At 38.2% G+C, this 17,601-nt stretch overlaps 1 protein-coding gene across 1 annotated transcript in view; it reads left to right on the forward strand.

Moving 5' to 3' along the window:
* Nucleotides 1-6,893: 6,893 nt before the first annotated feature.
* THSD7B (thrombospondin type 1 domain containing 7B) overlaps nucleotides 6,894-17,601 on the forward strand; it is a gene marked incomplete at both ends in the record, with an annotated part of 801,311 nt that continues 790,603 nt past the window's right edge. The window contains one exon of the mRNA XM_079709630.1: nucleotides 6,894-7,032. Coding sequence (XP_079565756.1) covers nucleotides 6,894-7,032 — 139 coding nt within the window. The remainder of the gene's footprint in view (nucleotides 7,033-17,601) is intronic.

The following is a 17,601-nucleotide window of genomic DNA, read 5'->3' on the forward strand; positions in this document are numbered from 1 at the left end:
GGCAGAAGACCTATATAGATATTTCTCCAAAGAAGATATACAGATTGCCAACAAACACATGAAAGGATGCTCAACATCACTAATCATTAGAGAAGTGCAAATCAAAACTACAATGAGCTATCACCTCACACTGGTCAGAACGACCATCATCAAAAAATCTACAAACAATAAATGCTGGAGAGGGTGTGGAGAAAAGGGAACCCTCTTGCACTGTTGGTGGGAATGTAAATTGATACAGCCACTATGGAGAACAATATGGAGGTTCCTTAAAAACTAAAAATAGAACTACCATATGACCCAGCAATCCCACTACTGAGCATATACCCTGAACAAACCATAATTCAAAAAGAGTCAGGTACCACAATATTCATTGCAGCTCTATTTACAATAACCTGGACATGGAAGCAACCTAAATGCCCATCAACAGATGAATGGATAAATAAGATGTGGCACATATATACAATGGAATATTACTCAGCCATAAAAAGAGATGAAATTGAGTTATTTGTAGTGAGGTGGATGGACCTAGAGTCTGTCATACAGAGTGAAGTAAGTCAGAAAGAGGAAAACAAATACCATATGCTAACACATATATATGGAATCTAAAGAAAAAAAACAAAAGATGAACCTAGGGGCAGGACAGGAATAAAGACAGAGACCTAGAGAATGGAGTTGAGGACACGGGGAGAGGGGAAGGGTAAGCTGGGATGAAGTGAGAGAGTGGCATGGACATATATACACTACCAAATGTAAAATAGATAGCTAGTGGGAAGCAGCCGCATAGCACAGGGAGATCAGCTCGGTGCTTTGTGACCACCTAGAGGGGTGAGATAGGGAGGGTGGGAGGGAGGCTCAAGAGGGAGGGGATATGGGGATATGTGTATGCATATAGCTGATTCACTTTGTTATACAGCAGAAACTAACACAACATTGTAAAGCAATTATACTCCAGTAAAGACGTTAAAAAAAAATTGTAGTTCTAGAAGACAGAATATAGTGATGTCTGCCACAGCTGCCAAGTTGGTTTAGAAGGCTTGGAAAACTGGTTTCAAGCCCTCTTTCTGTCAGTATGTCTTGTGGCAAAAGTTTGTTCAGAGATAGGTAAAATATTTGTGTGGACTTCTTGCAAAATTTTCTGTGGCTTTGTTATGTGAAACAAACCTATGGCAATTATTAATACCGTAAACCCAAACTCATTGTATATTTTATGGTACGCTTGCAGGCCTCCCATGCCTGTATTTGATGTAATTTAGGATTCCGCAGTGAGGTACATGGAAGAAGAGGCTGGCAGTTAAAAGGTTTGAGGAAGTTACTAAACATCTTGTCATTGCAAGGCCAGAGGTTACCCTCTCATAACATAGGGATGATAATACCTGCTTTCTCCTTCACAGGGTCAGTGTGAATCCTTAATGGGGCTCTTGCTACAGAGTGCTTTTAGCTCTTCAAAAATATGGCACGAAGTCGTAAGATTGGGAGGTTGAAAAAAATCATCCCTCAGTCCTTTGGCTCAGGGCCAAAGGGCCAACTTCTCTGAAATGTTGCTAGAGTCAGGGTTTTTCTGAATTGTGAATGAATCCCGACAATAGGAACAGTAAAACTTCAGTGAGTGCTCTCTCTCTCTGGCAGGCACTCACCTCAGAACTTTCCCTCCATTATTTGATTGCATCCTTACCCCCTAAGGGCTATGGGATGATGGCCCTCCTCATTTTGTAGGTGGGACCCTGAGGCTCCCAGGCTGGGGGATCAGCCAGGGTCACCACGTGTGATGCTGTAAGCAGATCAGGGCTGTGGGCTCAGGCCGTTTTTAATCCAGCTTTGATGTTTTATAGCTGAGGTGACCTTGGGATAATTATTTAACATCCTCAATGACCAGTTTCTTCTACATCTGAAAAATAAGAATAATTGCTCATAGTATTATGTGAGGATTCGGTGAAATGAGATGTAAATTGCCTTGCACAAGCTGCTCAGAGACCCTACACAGGGTTAGAAAGGATCTACATTTTCAGGGCTATGCAAAATTACTTGCGTTGGTATTGGGGCACATTATAAGTCCCTCTCCTTTCAGAGGAGGGTCACTGAGATCGATTGCGAACAACTTACTACCTTTGTGACCTTGGGCTTGTCACTTACCCCTCCATGCCTCAGTTTCCTCATCTTTAAAGTGAGGGATAATGTGAATAACTAATTCATAAGGCTGTGGTGAGAGTTCAGTGAAGTGCTCAGGTCAGTATTTTGTATATTGACAGATTATGAGGGATGGAATGCAGTGCACCGTATTGCAATCAGAAATTAGGCAAATCGCTGAGAAAAAGCAAATGCTTCTGTGATTTCTCCATCAGTGTTAGTTAACTTGAATTAGGCAACTGGTTGGAGTCCCCATCCTGGTCAGTTGAGTCGGTCCTAACAGTGGGCGTCCTCCTCTCCAGCCCCCGTTACTCGGCCATCTTTATTGAACCATTGTCTCTGCACAGTTGCCATGAGATGGCGCTATCGGGATATGCACGTTCAAGTTTGCTTTTCTCCTCCTCATTGCTGTTCCTTCAGGCTGCAAGCAAATTGGAACAGTTTTTATTTTCTTTTTACATTTTGTACCTTTTTAGATATTCAAGGACTTCAGCAATAAGATTACATTTAAGGGAAATTGAAATGCATATGAAGTGTAAGGCACATTTTTCATAGTTTGAATGGCCTTTAAATGATTAGAAAACTGAGGCTAAAAAGAGAAACTGTTTTTTTATTTCTCTTAATATTCATCAGTTTAGAGCTAACCTTGCAAATACATTTTGGATGCTAAGATATAGAGTAAATAAGTTGATTTGGACACTCAACGATCTTCCTGAGATAAATTATTCATGCCATCGTGGGTAGCACATGCTTCCTGCATAATATATTTTTTCATCATAGTCACAGCATTTTTCCATTTGTGTTTTACTAACAGAGGAGTGGCAGCTCTAATTGTTTCTTGTTTCCTCTTATTTTGTTTATCGTGAACTCTTGTGTGGCTTATTCAAGTAATAGTTACAAGAATGACTCCCGATGTCTTCTGAGGAATAATTTAGTGAGTTTCAGGTCTTTAGAGGGAAGCGAGGCAGCATACTTTAGTGGAGTAAGACATACCTGTGTTCAAATTCCATCCTGCACGTTCCATCAACTCAACAGAGATTCTCCATTTACTAGTGGATGTAAAGCTTGCAGCATGGCGAATGGTGGAAGCTTCATCAAATCTAGTTTCCCATCTTCTGTCCTCATGCTTCTTGGGAAAAGAGAGGTAACGAGGTATAGGATTATAGGTAATACAGATACTAAAAATGTGTGGGTGTTTTTAGGAGTAAGATTGCTGTGGCATCTTGAACTCAGATGTTTTGGTGCATTCTCTAAGAGCTCTATTTCAGAATTTTTTTTTTTTTTTTTTTTGGTCAGGATTAGTCTTAGGTTTCTACTGTCACTCTCCTTGTTTTTTTAAAAAATTTTATTGCCGTATACTTGATTTATAATGTGTTAATTTCTGCTGTACAGCTAAGTGAGTCAGTTATACATATATATACTATTTTGCATATTCTTTTCCATTATGGTTTATCACAGGATATTGAGTAGAGTTCCCTGTGCTATACAGTGGGACCTTGTTGTTTATCCATTCTATACATAATAGCTTGCATCTGCTAATCCCAAACTCCCAATCTTTCCCTCCCCCACCCGCCTCCCCCTTGGCAACCAGAAGTCTGTTCTCTATGTCTGTACTGTCCCTATCCTTGTTAATTAGTGATATCCAGGAGATAATGGTGACCACAGGTGTCCAGTAGGCACCCCAAGCCACTCTGCTCAGGGATCTTCCACTGGCTTTGGTGAACACAAAAGGACCCTTAAAGCCAGTGGGTCCCTTTGCAGAGTCAATACAGGGCTCTGTACCAGGAAGGGAGCCTAAAAGAAGACCAGGGCTCACAGCAACGTGTGTTCAGGTCTTGCAATTAAAACCCAAAATTGATGCAAAATTCAAAATATTTATGTATAAATTATTGGCTAATCAATCCAGCTCACATACAGTCTCACTGGAACTCCTTTTAAATCTCTTTTTGGGTTCCCACCTATGGCCATTTAGAGTCTAACAAACATGCTTCTGGTCCTCCATATCTTTGGCTTACATTGTAATGACATGAATACGCTTTTAGATATGCCGAAACTGTGTCTCCCACTAATGAGAATGAACAGAGTCTTCTTCCGTACGCTGATCATTTCCCATCACAAAGAAAGTGGCCTCAGTAGATAGCTGGTCCTGCTGGTTACCTAATTTGTTAATAGTAATAATAATAGCTTTAGATAAACTACCCCAAAACTCAAATCATCGTTTTTATCAAAAGTTCTCTAACATTCCAATGACTTAATCCATCCTTATACAGAAGGCCAGTTCCCTTGCTTTCCCAGGGGTATATTTTTCAACTCACTTGATTTGTAGGATTCACTAGGAAGTTATCTTGTTTTATGGGGGCAGTATTTTGATGTTTTTCAGGTGCCTTAGTGGAATTCATGGCAATGGTGCCTTCTAAAAAATGTCCGTACTAAAGTTTTGTAGCAAATCTGTTTTATGAAGAATTAATCACCTATTCACGTGTGTGTGTGTGTGTAGACTTTAAAATATCATGATACAGTTCCCAAACCATTCACTGTTGTGTTGCTTGCTAAGCATGTGGATTAGCCATTAGCAAAGTGAAATATCCATCGTCTAGGGTCTGTGTTTGTGTGTGTGTATACACAAAGATGTCTCATGTAAGGGGGTACAGTTTGCATCTAGTCCAGAGGTTTATGAATAGGGTCCAGTAGTGCCCCAAAGGTTCCATGGAATAGTCTAACAGGCCACTCTTAGGGACAAACAGTCAAACAGGGGAGCTCTGTTTAATTTCAGCTGGAGCATTCCACTCTTTTTTTTTTTTTTTTTTTTTTTGCGGTACGCGGGCCTCCCACTGCCGTGGTCTCTCCCATTGTGGAGCACAGGCTCCGGACGCGCAGGCTCAGCGGCCATGGCTCACGGGCCCAGCCGCTCCGCGGCATGTGGGATCCTCCCAGACCGGGGCACGAACCCGTATCCCCTGCACCGGCAGGCGGACTCTCAACCACTGCACCACCAGGGAAGCCCTCCACTCTTTTTGATATTGGCATGCAATGCAGAAATTTGAAGAAAAGCATTTGGTTGCTTATCCAAATATTATCTTCATCCCTGGACCAAGGCAGGACATCAGAGAGCTGTGTACTTGAACTCTATTGGTTGATTCCTCGTAGAATCATTTTCACTGATTTGTACTTTGCCACTGTACCCTTGGAGTGTTCTAGAAGAGCCCAAGATCCCACTGACCACACATTGCTGTTGTCTGTTTTATAGATGAGGTGATGTGTTGAGTGCATTGCTCAGCACAGCATCTGTGTTGATGAGAACTCTTCGGGTAAAATTCCACCAGTGCTTGCAAGCAGGGGAATGGCTTCTCCTAAAACAATAATAAAAAAAAAAGAATATATACTTTACTCCTACACATATGAGGGCTATAGTAGCCACTTTTTTTTTTTTTTTTTTTGGTCCCTAGGAAGTTCACAGTCAGACTTGCTACCCACTTTTAGCAATTCTTTGGTAAACATTTAGGGGGAAAGGTTTCTACCCTTGACATCCTTTCTTACTGTTCCATCCTTTTATTGCCCTACACTTATCTGTCTTAATGTATTTTTCTAATACATATATTGTGGCAGGTTACCCCAGATCTCTTTAATTCCATGTAGAATTTTCCTATTCTCTTTTGGGCAACTACCTGGATGTCCTGTAGGCACATCAAACTTAATATTCCCTAAAGAAAATTCTCTTTATCTTCCTTTTTAAACCTTCCCCTCTTCCCATTTCTCATTTTTGGTAGAGGGGTCCCATTGGTCTGGAATCTGTCTTTTCTATTCTCTCTCTCTCATACATCCCACTCAGTTGTTAACCAAATCCTTTAAACCCAGCCTCTGCACTACCTTTCAAACTTCTCCTGATTCTCTCATTCATCAGTACTTGCATGGACTATTTCTCTAGTTTCATAACTGGCCTCAATTTCTCTGTCATCTTGTTATGAACATTATGTTCACTGATGTTAGTTATTTAAAAGTCATTTGCTCTCCTGTGATTCTTACTGTTATTATTTATAGAATGAAGCCTAAATCTCTCACATGACATTCCAGGCTTTTTATAATTTGCTTCCCAACCTACGTTCTCAGTCTCATCTCTGTCCATTCCTCCCTCCCCCATGTGTCCTTCACTGTAGCCACTTGCCTGCTCCCCGGTCCCCAAACACAAAATGCATTTCAGCACCTAGTTCTCTTGGCCTGAAATGCCCTTCCTGGCACCTTCAAGCCCTTTTCCCCTGGCTCCTCTCAAATATTACCTTGTGGAGATTTCCCTCTTGTTTTTTTCCTCACCACAGAAGAACTGATTGCCTTTTCCTCATTCTTTCTCTGTCACTCTCTTAATACCATCGTTAGAATGTTCATTGCCCTATTTGGACTTTGCTGTATGTACAGATCTTCCTCCAAAAATCGTGAGCTCCTCAAGGAGTTTGGCTGAGTAGGAGGGAATGAACCAGGTATCTGCCAACCCTGCTCTTAAAAGCAAAAGTAAACTGATTGGGGGACTGTAGAACCCCTAGAATTGATAACACCTTTCATGGGTAAGGATTGAAAGCATGGGCTAATTCATGTCTGACCTTAAAATGTTAATATTTTGTAAACTTTCTTTATGGTTATGGTACATTTGTAATGCCATTATGCTAAAGGTTCTAGCAGTCCAAGTGAGTTTTTGTAATTTCTTTACAGAAGAAACTTATGCGATGTTCTTTTTTTCTTTTAGGAATAGGCGAGCCAAGAGGCTGAAAATCTGAAGAATGTTTCCAAAGTGTAATCTGGCTGTCATTCGCTGGCTATGGAAGGGCATGAGGAAGCTATTTTTATTACTTTCTTTCTTGCTGTCCCATGCAGCTCATTTGGAAGGCAAAAAGGATAATCAGTTCATCTGGAAACCAGGTAGGGATGTCCTGGCTCTCCCTTTGTCCCATTTTCGTTAATGAGAAGACTGTTCTTTCCATCCTTGTACTTCTTATTTGTGGAGTAGTGGGAAATCTCCAGAGAGGGAAAAACTAGATTCTTCTTTACAATACATTTGATGCTTATTCCTGCATAATTGTCACCTCCATCCATGATGCTTGTTATCCTTCTGAATTTTCATGTTGTTGTCAGTTAAAGTGATGATTTCCATAGTTACATCTGCTTCTCCTTTGTCAAATATATCACTGCTGTGCAGCACATTTGTAGCGAAAATGGCATCTGAATTTAGCTGATATCCTCAGCTAAAAATGCTTTGGGCCACTAATATATGTCTCTTTCTCCTAGGGTACAAACTAGTTAGCTATTTATTATTGAATGTTTTCTAGCATAGATTCTGTATATCTAAGTTTTGGGGCATGAAAAATTATCCTAACAGCTTTGCCCATTAGTTATAATTTTACAGTTGCCTTAATGTGTTCTGAGATCCTTAGCTACCTCGTACGTAAGTATATGAATAAGTTGAGTTGAGGTTTGGAGACTTGCATATAACTTATGTTCTTTTCTAGATATTTCCTTAATGTGGCTTTGGGAAAGATCTGTTTAATTTTAAAGGCTAATACTTTATCAGCTTAAATTATGAACCCCAAATATCTTGGCTGTTTGTATCACTGATGTTTTTCTTTGCCCTAGATTTTAATTTTCTTAAAGTTTCACAATCAGATCATTTAAAATATGTATTACTGTTTCAAGAGTCCATTCTTGCAAATATAGATAACTTATACACCTGATATCTTAGAACTGGAAAATGTGATGTTGTAGAAGATCTATGGTCCTCGGAGAGTTTTCACTTTAGTCTCATCATCCATAAATTAAATAGACTGCAAACATATTATGTCATCATGGAAATATGTATAATAGTGATATTTGCAATATTTAAATGGTTTTGCAAAAATGAAAGTGAATTATGCTTTAAAGTATGTTAAGTAAAACCCCAGCACCATTAGGGATACAGTCTGGAGGAAATTTAATTGCATTAAAGCCCCTATAAATTAATTTAATTGTGAGCTCTAATACCACATTAATGATTTTCATTTTTTACCTCACAGTTTTAGGAAGTTTGGAAATAGTTCTAAAAGTCAAGATTGCATTTATGTGAATGAGGCTATTTTATTTTAATCAGAAAAGAGTAAACATTTTATCAGATCTAAATAAGCACATTTATATGACTGTACTCCTGTCTAAAGTTCTCAAAAAAGTGCAATTAAGATGGAAAGTAGCAAATCTGAAACGTGAATGGGATGCATTAAGAAAATGGGCTTCCGCAATGAAGAGTAGCCCCCGCTCTCTGGAACTAGAGAAAGCCCGCGTGCAGCAACAAAGCCCCAACGCGGCCAAAAATAAATAAATTTAAAAAGTAAATAAATTTAAAAGAAAATGGGCTTATTTTGAAGGAAATTTTTAAAATAGGCCTGCTTTTCTAAAAGTAGGTCAGTGGAACAAGCTGGTACAGACCCACTCTACAGTGGGGATGGACACTTTGATAGCTGTCACACTTAAGTTTCAGAAGTGAGGATCCTTCCCATCAGATGTTTTGCACTGTTCAAAATGAATATCGATGTCATCACTCTCATTTTCTCTGGTATTCGTTACTTCTTTCCCTCATTAGTGTGCCATCAAAAAGGTAATAACATATATTTTTTCCCATATGGTTTCATTTCTCAATTACAAATTTATTACTTGTATGTGATCAGACATTTTAAAAGTTGACAAAATTTCAGAGATATAAAATTAAAAGCCAAAGTCTAGGCCATGTGTTCCACTCTCCCTTTTCTTATATATCCTTCAGAAACATTCCTTGCACATATAAGTACATCTCTATGCATAGTTGTGTATATAAATCACACAAAATACACACACACACATAAGTTTTACTATAATTATTAGTTAGGGTTCTGCCAAAAAAAGAAATGGTACATGCGAAGTAGGTCATTGAGAAGAGTTTAATAAAAGAACTATTTACAGAAGTAGGAAAGTATCAACAAGGTTTAAGATCAGCTACCAGGAATTGTGGAGTGCCCCTGAGCAGGTATCAGTCTTTATGACACTGGGTCTGCAGGGGCAAAGGAAGGAAGTAGTTTCCAGAATCTGGAGAGAAAACTTTTTTATGGAGAGGGTGCTTGAGAGATGCTGTGGCCTTTAGAGGGATATAAACAAAGTGCAGAGAAAAGTTGGGAAGAGGCTCAAGGTGATGAATGGCCCTTGTCCTTACATCTCCTGCCAGGGATCTCATTGGCTGAATCCAACCAGAAGCCACAAGGCAAGGGAAGGGAACCCATCGATGCCTCCATACAGACCTGCCTCCTGGGCAGTAAGCCAGGTGTGGAATGGTGGATCTGAAAATATCTAATTTTTACATACCTGTTGGTACATTCACACAAACACTGTTTCAAACAATCAGAATCATACTTGGCAGAATCATCTTCTCCAGGTTGCTTTTATCATATAATGATGTCTTGATGAATATTACACAGTAGTGCACATGGGTCAGTTTCATCTTTTAATGGTTGCATAGTTTTCTTTTGTACTTTTGTTTAATAATTTATTTAAACAATGCCCTATTGGTTTATCTTTTCTTTCCCTATTGCCTGGCATTCAGTGGCTTTTCGTTTTTTGCTATTATAAATAGTACTGACATGAATGCAACATTATTTTAAAGGCAGTAAATCAATTTGAGGAGTCATATGCCCCAGAGCATTCTGGGTCATCACCTTCAAAGACAACCTCAACATCTTAGAATCTGTACCTACTTATGCATGATTTATTATTTCTCATTTGCATTAAAAATAAAGCTCGATTGCAGTTGAAATTAACTGCATTTTTTTGTAGTATATTATCAAATCCAACAACTCAGGTCCAGTGTAATCTGGAATTTGAATAGATTTCTCTGGAGACCCAGATAGATATACTTTATTTTAGAAACCTGGAAACCATTCTCTGGATTTAGATTGTGGCACCAATCACTTAAGCTCTTTGCTGGTATCTATTGTTTTTCCCCTGAATCCATAGGTTAGATGTTAGTCAACCCCATCCAAATTAGAAGCATTTCTAAGTGAGTCCTGGCTTTGGAAAAACAGTGTATTGATGGATAATAAGTGAGTGATACGTTATGTTGCTAAGGATTTCTCTACTGCGTGAGAGTCTGATGAGATGTAGGCTGTGGGGTCATTGATCTGGCAAGGCTGTTGAATGCCTGTCATCATTGTGATGAGATCTGTTGATCTATATTTAGTGTTGGGCAATTGGACATCCATGCCAAGAAAGAAGGACCATGTCAGCAAGCGTATCAGATAAGGAGTGATGCTGCTTGTTGTTTTAAGTAAGCACATAGCTATTCATGTCTGCATGCTTTGTAGAGATGAGCAGATCATGGCCTCTGAAGCCACAATAACTAGTGGTCTCTTAAAATATTTCTCAATACTGGTCCTAAGAGGTTCATTCATTCCTCTGATCCTTGTTGAGACCTTATTGTGTTCGAGGCACTATTACAAATACATGAGATAAGTTGAGAATAAAACTGACAAATCCTTGATCCTCATGAACAGGCTAATAAGCACGATCAAGAAGTTAAATAGAGAGTGTGTTGGATGGTGATGAGTGCTTAGGAGGAAAGATAAGGCAAGGAGGAAGGATATGCAGTGATAGGTGAGAGACTAAGAGTTTTTTTTCTCATTGTAGTTTTTTAATTTATTTTTTATTGAAGTATAGTTGATTTATAGTGTATTAGTTTCAATTGTACAGCAAACTGATTCATTTATATATATATTCTTTTTCAGATTCTTTTCCCATATAGGTTATTACAAAATATTGAGTATAGTTCCCTGTGCTATACAGTAGGGCCTTGTTGTTTATCTATTTTATATATAGTGGTATGTGTATATTACTCCCAAATTCTTCTTTTATCCCCCCGCCCACATTTCCCCTTTGGTAACCATAAGTTTGTTTTCTATCTCGGTAAGTCTGTTTTTGTTTTGTAAATAAGTTCATTTGTATCATTTTTTAAGATTCCACACATAAGTGATATCTGAGAGACTGATATTTGAAGTGGGTGGGCTATGGGCTGCCTCACTGAGGGAGGGAATTTGAGTAAAGACCTGAAGGAAGTGAGGGAGCCAGCCATGGGGATATCAGGGAATATCCCAGATGGGGGGAACCACAAGAGCAAAAGGCCCTGAGGCAGGCGTGGCTGTGACATGTTTGAGGACCAGAGAAGAGCCCACCATGCTGGAGCAGAGTGAACATGGGGGGCAGTGATAGGAGGTCAGGTCAGAGGGGTAATCAGGCCCAAATCAGGTGTGTCTTCATAGGTTGGAATACAATTTTGGCTTTTACTCTTGGGCGAGATAGAAAGACATGGGGGAGTTTTTAGAGAGTGGTGACGTGATCTTTTTTTTTTTTTAGATAATATTTTAATAGGATTATCTTGGGTGGTCAGTTGAGCAAGTGGTCACAGGGAAACCAGCTGGGAGGCTACTATAGAAATAAGGACGAGTGATGATAATAGCTTGAATGAAGGTCATGGCAGAGGAGGTGGTGAGAAGGGGTTGAAGGTCGGATATATTTAAGGCCATGGTTTGCTACCAGAGGAGATTGTGCACAGCAGGGGACATTTGGGACTGTCACAACTGGTTGTCACAACTGGGTTGTGCTAGCTACATCTGTGAGTAGAAGCCAGGGATGCTGCTAAACACTCTAAAATGTAGAGGACAGCCCGCACAATAAAGAATTATCCTGCCCAAAATGTCAATACTTCCCAAATTGAGAGACATTGTTTTGAGGTAAAACCATTATGATTTACTGGTGTGGGGAGGGGGAGGGAGAGAGATACAAAGGCGATACTGAGGATTTGCCCTGAGCAACCAGGAGAGTGGAGTTGCCATCATTTAACCTGGGCTACTGGGAAGGAGCTGGCGTGGAGGGAATATGAGTAACTTGGTATTGGACATGTTCAATTTTTAAGTCTGTTAGAAATTCACATGGAGATGTTGACCAGGGAGTTGGGTCTGAATTCAGGAGTCAGGTCTCTGCTACAGATATAAGTTTGGAAGTCCCTAGCAGTGAGGTAGAATTTAAATGTATAGCCTTAGAATTGAAGAGGCAACCTTGAAGTTTGTGATCCTGTGTTTATAAAGGATAAGTTTCTAATTTACTTCCTTTGGGCCAAATGACATTTAAAAAAATTATGGTGGTAAAATACACATAACATAAACTTTACCATTTTAACCATTTTAAAGTATACAATTCATTGACATTTAGTATATGCACAGTGTGTTGGAAACTTTACCATTGTCTACTTCCAGAACATTTTCACCATTCCAAATTACATTTTACAAGTATTTATAAAAAGACTGGAAAACAATTTGCTGTGAATAATGAGGTCTGAAAGAAAAAAAATCCATATTTGTCTTTTTGTGAGAGGTTCTTTTAATAGCCTTAAGTCATCCTCAGAGGTCACTCCATATACTAGAAAAAACATACTTTGTATACTTTGTACATAGGTGGACTCACATTCAAGTCCTAAGCATCCAGAAAGGAGAAAGTTATTTAACCTCTCTGAGCCCTATTTATCTATTGGAAATGAGGGCAGTAAATAGCTTAAGAGGACTGGTTTGAAAACCAAAGTAAAACAAATATATTGAAAAACTTAGTGTATTGTAGCTACTCATAAATGTTAGCTATTATTTTTATCATTATTATATAATTATTTGATGTTTGAAATATTCTTGCTTTTATGTTATGCAGTTTTTGCATACTTTTTTCCTTTAGACTCACAAAAGAGGTGAGGTCAATTTAACAGCTATAGATACTTTATTAGTGAATGGTCATAGGTAATTTCGCTGACTTTTTAGCTCTAAAACTTTCTATATGACAGACTCTTGGAAAGTTTTAATTTCAGTAGATCCTTCCTGCTGAATAAAAAGGGTGAGAATAATGACCTATGTTCTAAGAACTAAGTAGATAAGTTAAAATTAATCTTTTTGAAAGAAAAAAACGAGACTATGAAAATGGTGTTGGATAAGAAAAAAGGATCTTACTTAGGTTAATATTTAATTATAGCTTAAATAATAACGTTTTCAGAGTTGAAAGGACTTTAAGGAAAAATGATATTTTATATATATATTTATATGTATATTTAAGTTTAGGAATCTTAGAGACAATACAGTGTTCTTAGGATAAAGCTAATTTTTTGAATATGTGCTAGTAGTTCGTAAAATATTTCTTCTGAGAATTTTATTAAATTGGAATCATTTAAATTACATCTATGGCTATTAATTTATCTTAGAGCTATGTGTTTAATAAATTCTCAATGGTATTATTTCTGTGATATCAAAAAGCATAGAAATGTATAGCATGGGATTCACTGCTAAAACTTCTAATCATTTTTCCTTGGAGGCCACAAGTACTAATTTGGTAATGTTCCCAATAAGCCAGAAAAGGTCTATATTACCTAAATAATTTGAAATAAATTACTCCGATTTTTTTCTAAATATTACTAAAATGGAGGCTCCCTGAGGAGAAAGATGTTGTTGATTTTATTCACTGATATATTCCCAGTACCCAGAACATAAATAAATGTTGCATAAAATATCCCCAGCCCGTTAAGTACTTATAGAATGCGGGGCACTGTCTTGTGTGTGTGTGTGTGTGTGTGTGTGTGTGTGTGTGTGTATTTAGGGGATTTGAGAAGTGAAGAGTTGAAGAAATAGAACATATGATACATGTGATTCTAGAACTTGAAATATTGGGTTGGTCAAAAAGTTCGTTCAGATTTTCCCATAAGATGGTACGGAAAAATCTGAATGAACTTTTTGGCCAACCCAATATATATTGAAGAGAGGATATGAAATGATGAAAACCAAAGTCAACCTTATAAATCAGTAAATATGAAAATTAATGATCTGTATTTTCTTGTTCCTTGGTTCCAGTACCATTTCTGATCATCTCTGGAAAAGATGTTGAACACAATTTGTATGAAAAGAAATAGGTACACATAGTAAGAAATGTAACTATTACTTCAATTCTCATGATGAGATATTACAGTTGCATGTTGTCTTCCATTTAATTTCCTCAGAGGCAGCCAGTTTCCACTCTTTCTACTGTTTATCCTGATGTTTACCTCCATATTTCTAAGTAATATACTCATTATTGATATTTCTTGATTTGTGTTGAATATTTCCTATTGATTTTCTCCTATGTCAGCTGAAGATTTATCTCTAATCTACCTACCCCTTTCCCTCCTTATTGCCTCCCTTGAAAGTAGTTATATCAAAATACTTAGATCAATGAACAGTGATTGTATTATTATTTCTACATAGATACTGTTCTCTGCTGAGTCAAACAGTGTACCATACTTCCGCCTCCTTTTTTTTCAGCTTTTTGTTTTATACAGAAATTAAAAATTGCCTCATCTTTTCTTTTGCTTTGCCTTCTTCAAGTCTACTGCTGCTTTCCTCCTGATGCTCCAGCTGACATACCCATATTAATTTTTTTTTCTTTTAGCGATGTGGAGCATCTTTTTTAAAATATTTATTTATTTAATTTTATTTTTGGCTGCATTGGGTCTTAGTTGCAGCACATGGGACCTTCGCTGTGGTATGTGGGATATTTCGATGCAGGGTGCGGGCTCTTTGTTGTGGTGCATGGGCTTCTCTCTAGTTGTGGCGGCATGGGCTCCAGAGCACGTGGTCTCTGTAGTTGCAGCTCACAGGCTTAGTTGCCCCGCGGCATGTGGGATCTTAGTTCCCCGACCAGGAATTGAACTCGTGTCCCATGCATTGGAAGGCGGATTCTAAACCAATGGACCACCAGGGAAGTCCCCGATATTAATTTTTTGAAACATTTAAGCACTGTTCAAAACATTCTATTATGTTTTTTGGGGGGAGATATTTCCACAGCCCTCTGCCCTCCTGATTCAGTGTGGACTGCTGCACAGTTTCTCATCTTGAACCCCTTGTTCCCAGTTCCAGTACCAGTTCTCTTCCTTGCCTTTGTTGCTTTATTTTCTAAAACTGATAAAATAGGGTACAATAGAAGTCATTTTTCATGTCTGAAAGGGTCTCTGCTTGTCATATACTTGACTGATAGCTTGGGTGTGGAGTTCAAGGTTAAAAAGCACTTTTCCCTCAGAATTTTGGAGGCTCTGCTCTATGTATTCCAGCCTCCAGTATTGTTGCTAAGAAGTTTTGGTCATTCTGATCTCATCTCTGTATGTTACCTGTTTGTTTCTTTTCCTCTTTCTGAACCTTCTTTTTATCCACAAAGTTCTGAAATTTCATAATTATGTACTTTGGGCTGAGTCCTTTCTCCTTTATTTTACTGGCCATTAGGAGAATATTTTAGCAATATGCTCATGCTCTGCAGTTCTGAGATTTATTTTTTATATGATTTTCTACCTCTGTTGTCTCTCTTCCTTCTGAAACTCCTTAGACAGATGTTTTGCCTCTCTAATTGATCTTCAAATTTTAGATATTTCCACTGTTTGTTCTTCTGTTTGCATTTTATTCTAATTTCTAAAATATTTATTATATTTCATCTTTCAACCCTTCCATTGAATATTTTTTATTTCAGCCAGCACATTTTAAATTTCTAAGATATCTTATTCTATAATTTTTAATTTTTTTAATTTTTTTCACATCTTTATTGGAGTATAAATGCTTTACAATGTTGTTAGTTCCTGCTGTACAACAAAGTGAATCAGCTATATGTACACATATATCCCCATATCCCCTCCCTCTTGGGCCTCCCTCCCACCCTCCCTATCCCACCCCTCTAGGTGGTCACAAAGCATCGAGTTGATCTCCTTGTTCTATGCAGCAGTTTCCCACTAGCCATCCATTTTACATTTGGTGGTGTATGTCAGTGCTACTCTCTCACTTCATCCCAGCTTTCCCTATCCCCCTATGCCCTCAAGTCCGTTCTCTACGTCTGTGTCTTTATTCCTGCCCAGCCACTAGGTTCATCAGTACCGCTTTTTTACATTCCATATATATGCATTAGAAACGGTATTTGTTTTTCTCTTTCTGACTTACTTCACTCTGTATGGCACATTCTCGGTCCATCCACCTCACTAAAATAACTCAGTTTCATCCCTTTTTATGGCTGACTAATATTCCATTGTATATACGTGCCACATCTTCTTTATCCATTCATCTGCTGATGGACATTTAGGTTGCTTCCATGTCCTGGCTCTTGTAAATAGTGCTGCAATGAACATTGTGGTACATTTATTTTTGAATTATGGTTTTCTCAGGGTATATGCCCAGTAGTGGGATTGCTGGGTCATATGGTAGTTTTTTAAGGAAGTGCCATACTGTTCGCCATAGTAGCTGTATCAATTTATATTCCTACCAACAATGCAGGAGGATTCCCTTTTCTCCACACCCTCTCCAGCGTTTATTGTTTGTAGATTTTTTGATGATGGCCATTCTGACCGGTGTGAGGTGATACCTCATTGTGGTTTTGATTTGCATTTCTCTAATGTTTAGTGATGTTGAGCATCTTTTCATGTATTTGTTGGCCATCTGTATGCCTGCTTTGGAGAAATGTCTATTTAGGTCTTCTGCCCATTTTTGTTTGTTTTTGTGATATTGAGCTGCATGATCTGCTTGTATATTTTGGAGATTAATCATTTTGTCCATTGATTCATTTGCAAATATTGTCTCCCATTTTGAGGGTTGTCTTTTTGTCTTGTTTATGGTTTCCTTTGCTGTGCAAAACCTTTTAAGTTTCATTAGGTCCCATTTGTTTATTTTTGTTTTTATTTCCCTTACTCTAGGAGGTGAATCAGAAAGGATCTTGCTGTGATTTATGTCATAGAGTAGTCTGCCTGTGTTTTCCCCTAAGACTTTTATAGTGTGGGTCTTACATTTAGGTCTTTAATCCATTTTGAGTTTATTTTTGTGTATGGTGTTAGGGAGTGTTCTAATTCCATTCTTTTACATGTATCTATCCATTTTTCCCAGCATCGCTTACTGAAGAGGCTGTCTTTTCTCCATTGTATATTCTTGCCTCCTTTGTCAAAGATAAGGTGACCATATGTGTGTGGGTTTATTTCTGGGCTTTCTATCCTGTTCCATTGATCTATATTTCTGTTTTTCTGCCAGTACCATATTGTTTTGATTACTGTAGCTTTGTAGTATAGTCTGAAGTCAGGGAGCCTGATTCCTCCAGCTCCATTTCTCTTTCTTAAGATTGCTTTGGCTCTTTGGGGTCTTTCGTGTTTCCATACAAATTGTAAAATTTCTTGTTCTAGTTCTATGAAAAATGCCATTGGTAATTTGATAGGGATTGCACTGAACCTGTAGATTGCTTTGGGTAGTATAGTCATTTTCACAATATTGATTCTTCTAATCCAGGAGCATGGTATATCTCTCTGTTTATGTTATTTTTGATTTCTTTCATCAGTGTTTTATAGTTTTCCGAGTACAGATCTCTTGCTTCCTTAGGTAGGTTTACTCCTAGGTATTTTATTCTTTTTGTTGCGATGGTAAA

Source organism: Hyperoodon ampullatus (assembly GCF_949752795.1).
Source record: "Hyperoodon ampullatus genome assembly, chromosome: 8".
NCBI classification, from domain to species: Eukaryota; Metazoa; Chordata; class Mammalia; order Artiodactyla; family Ziphiidae; genus Hyperoodon; species Hyperoodon ampullatus.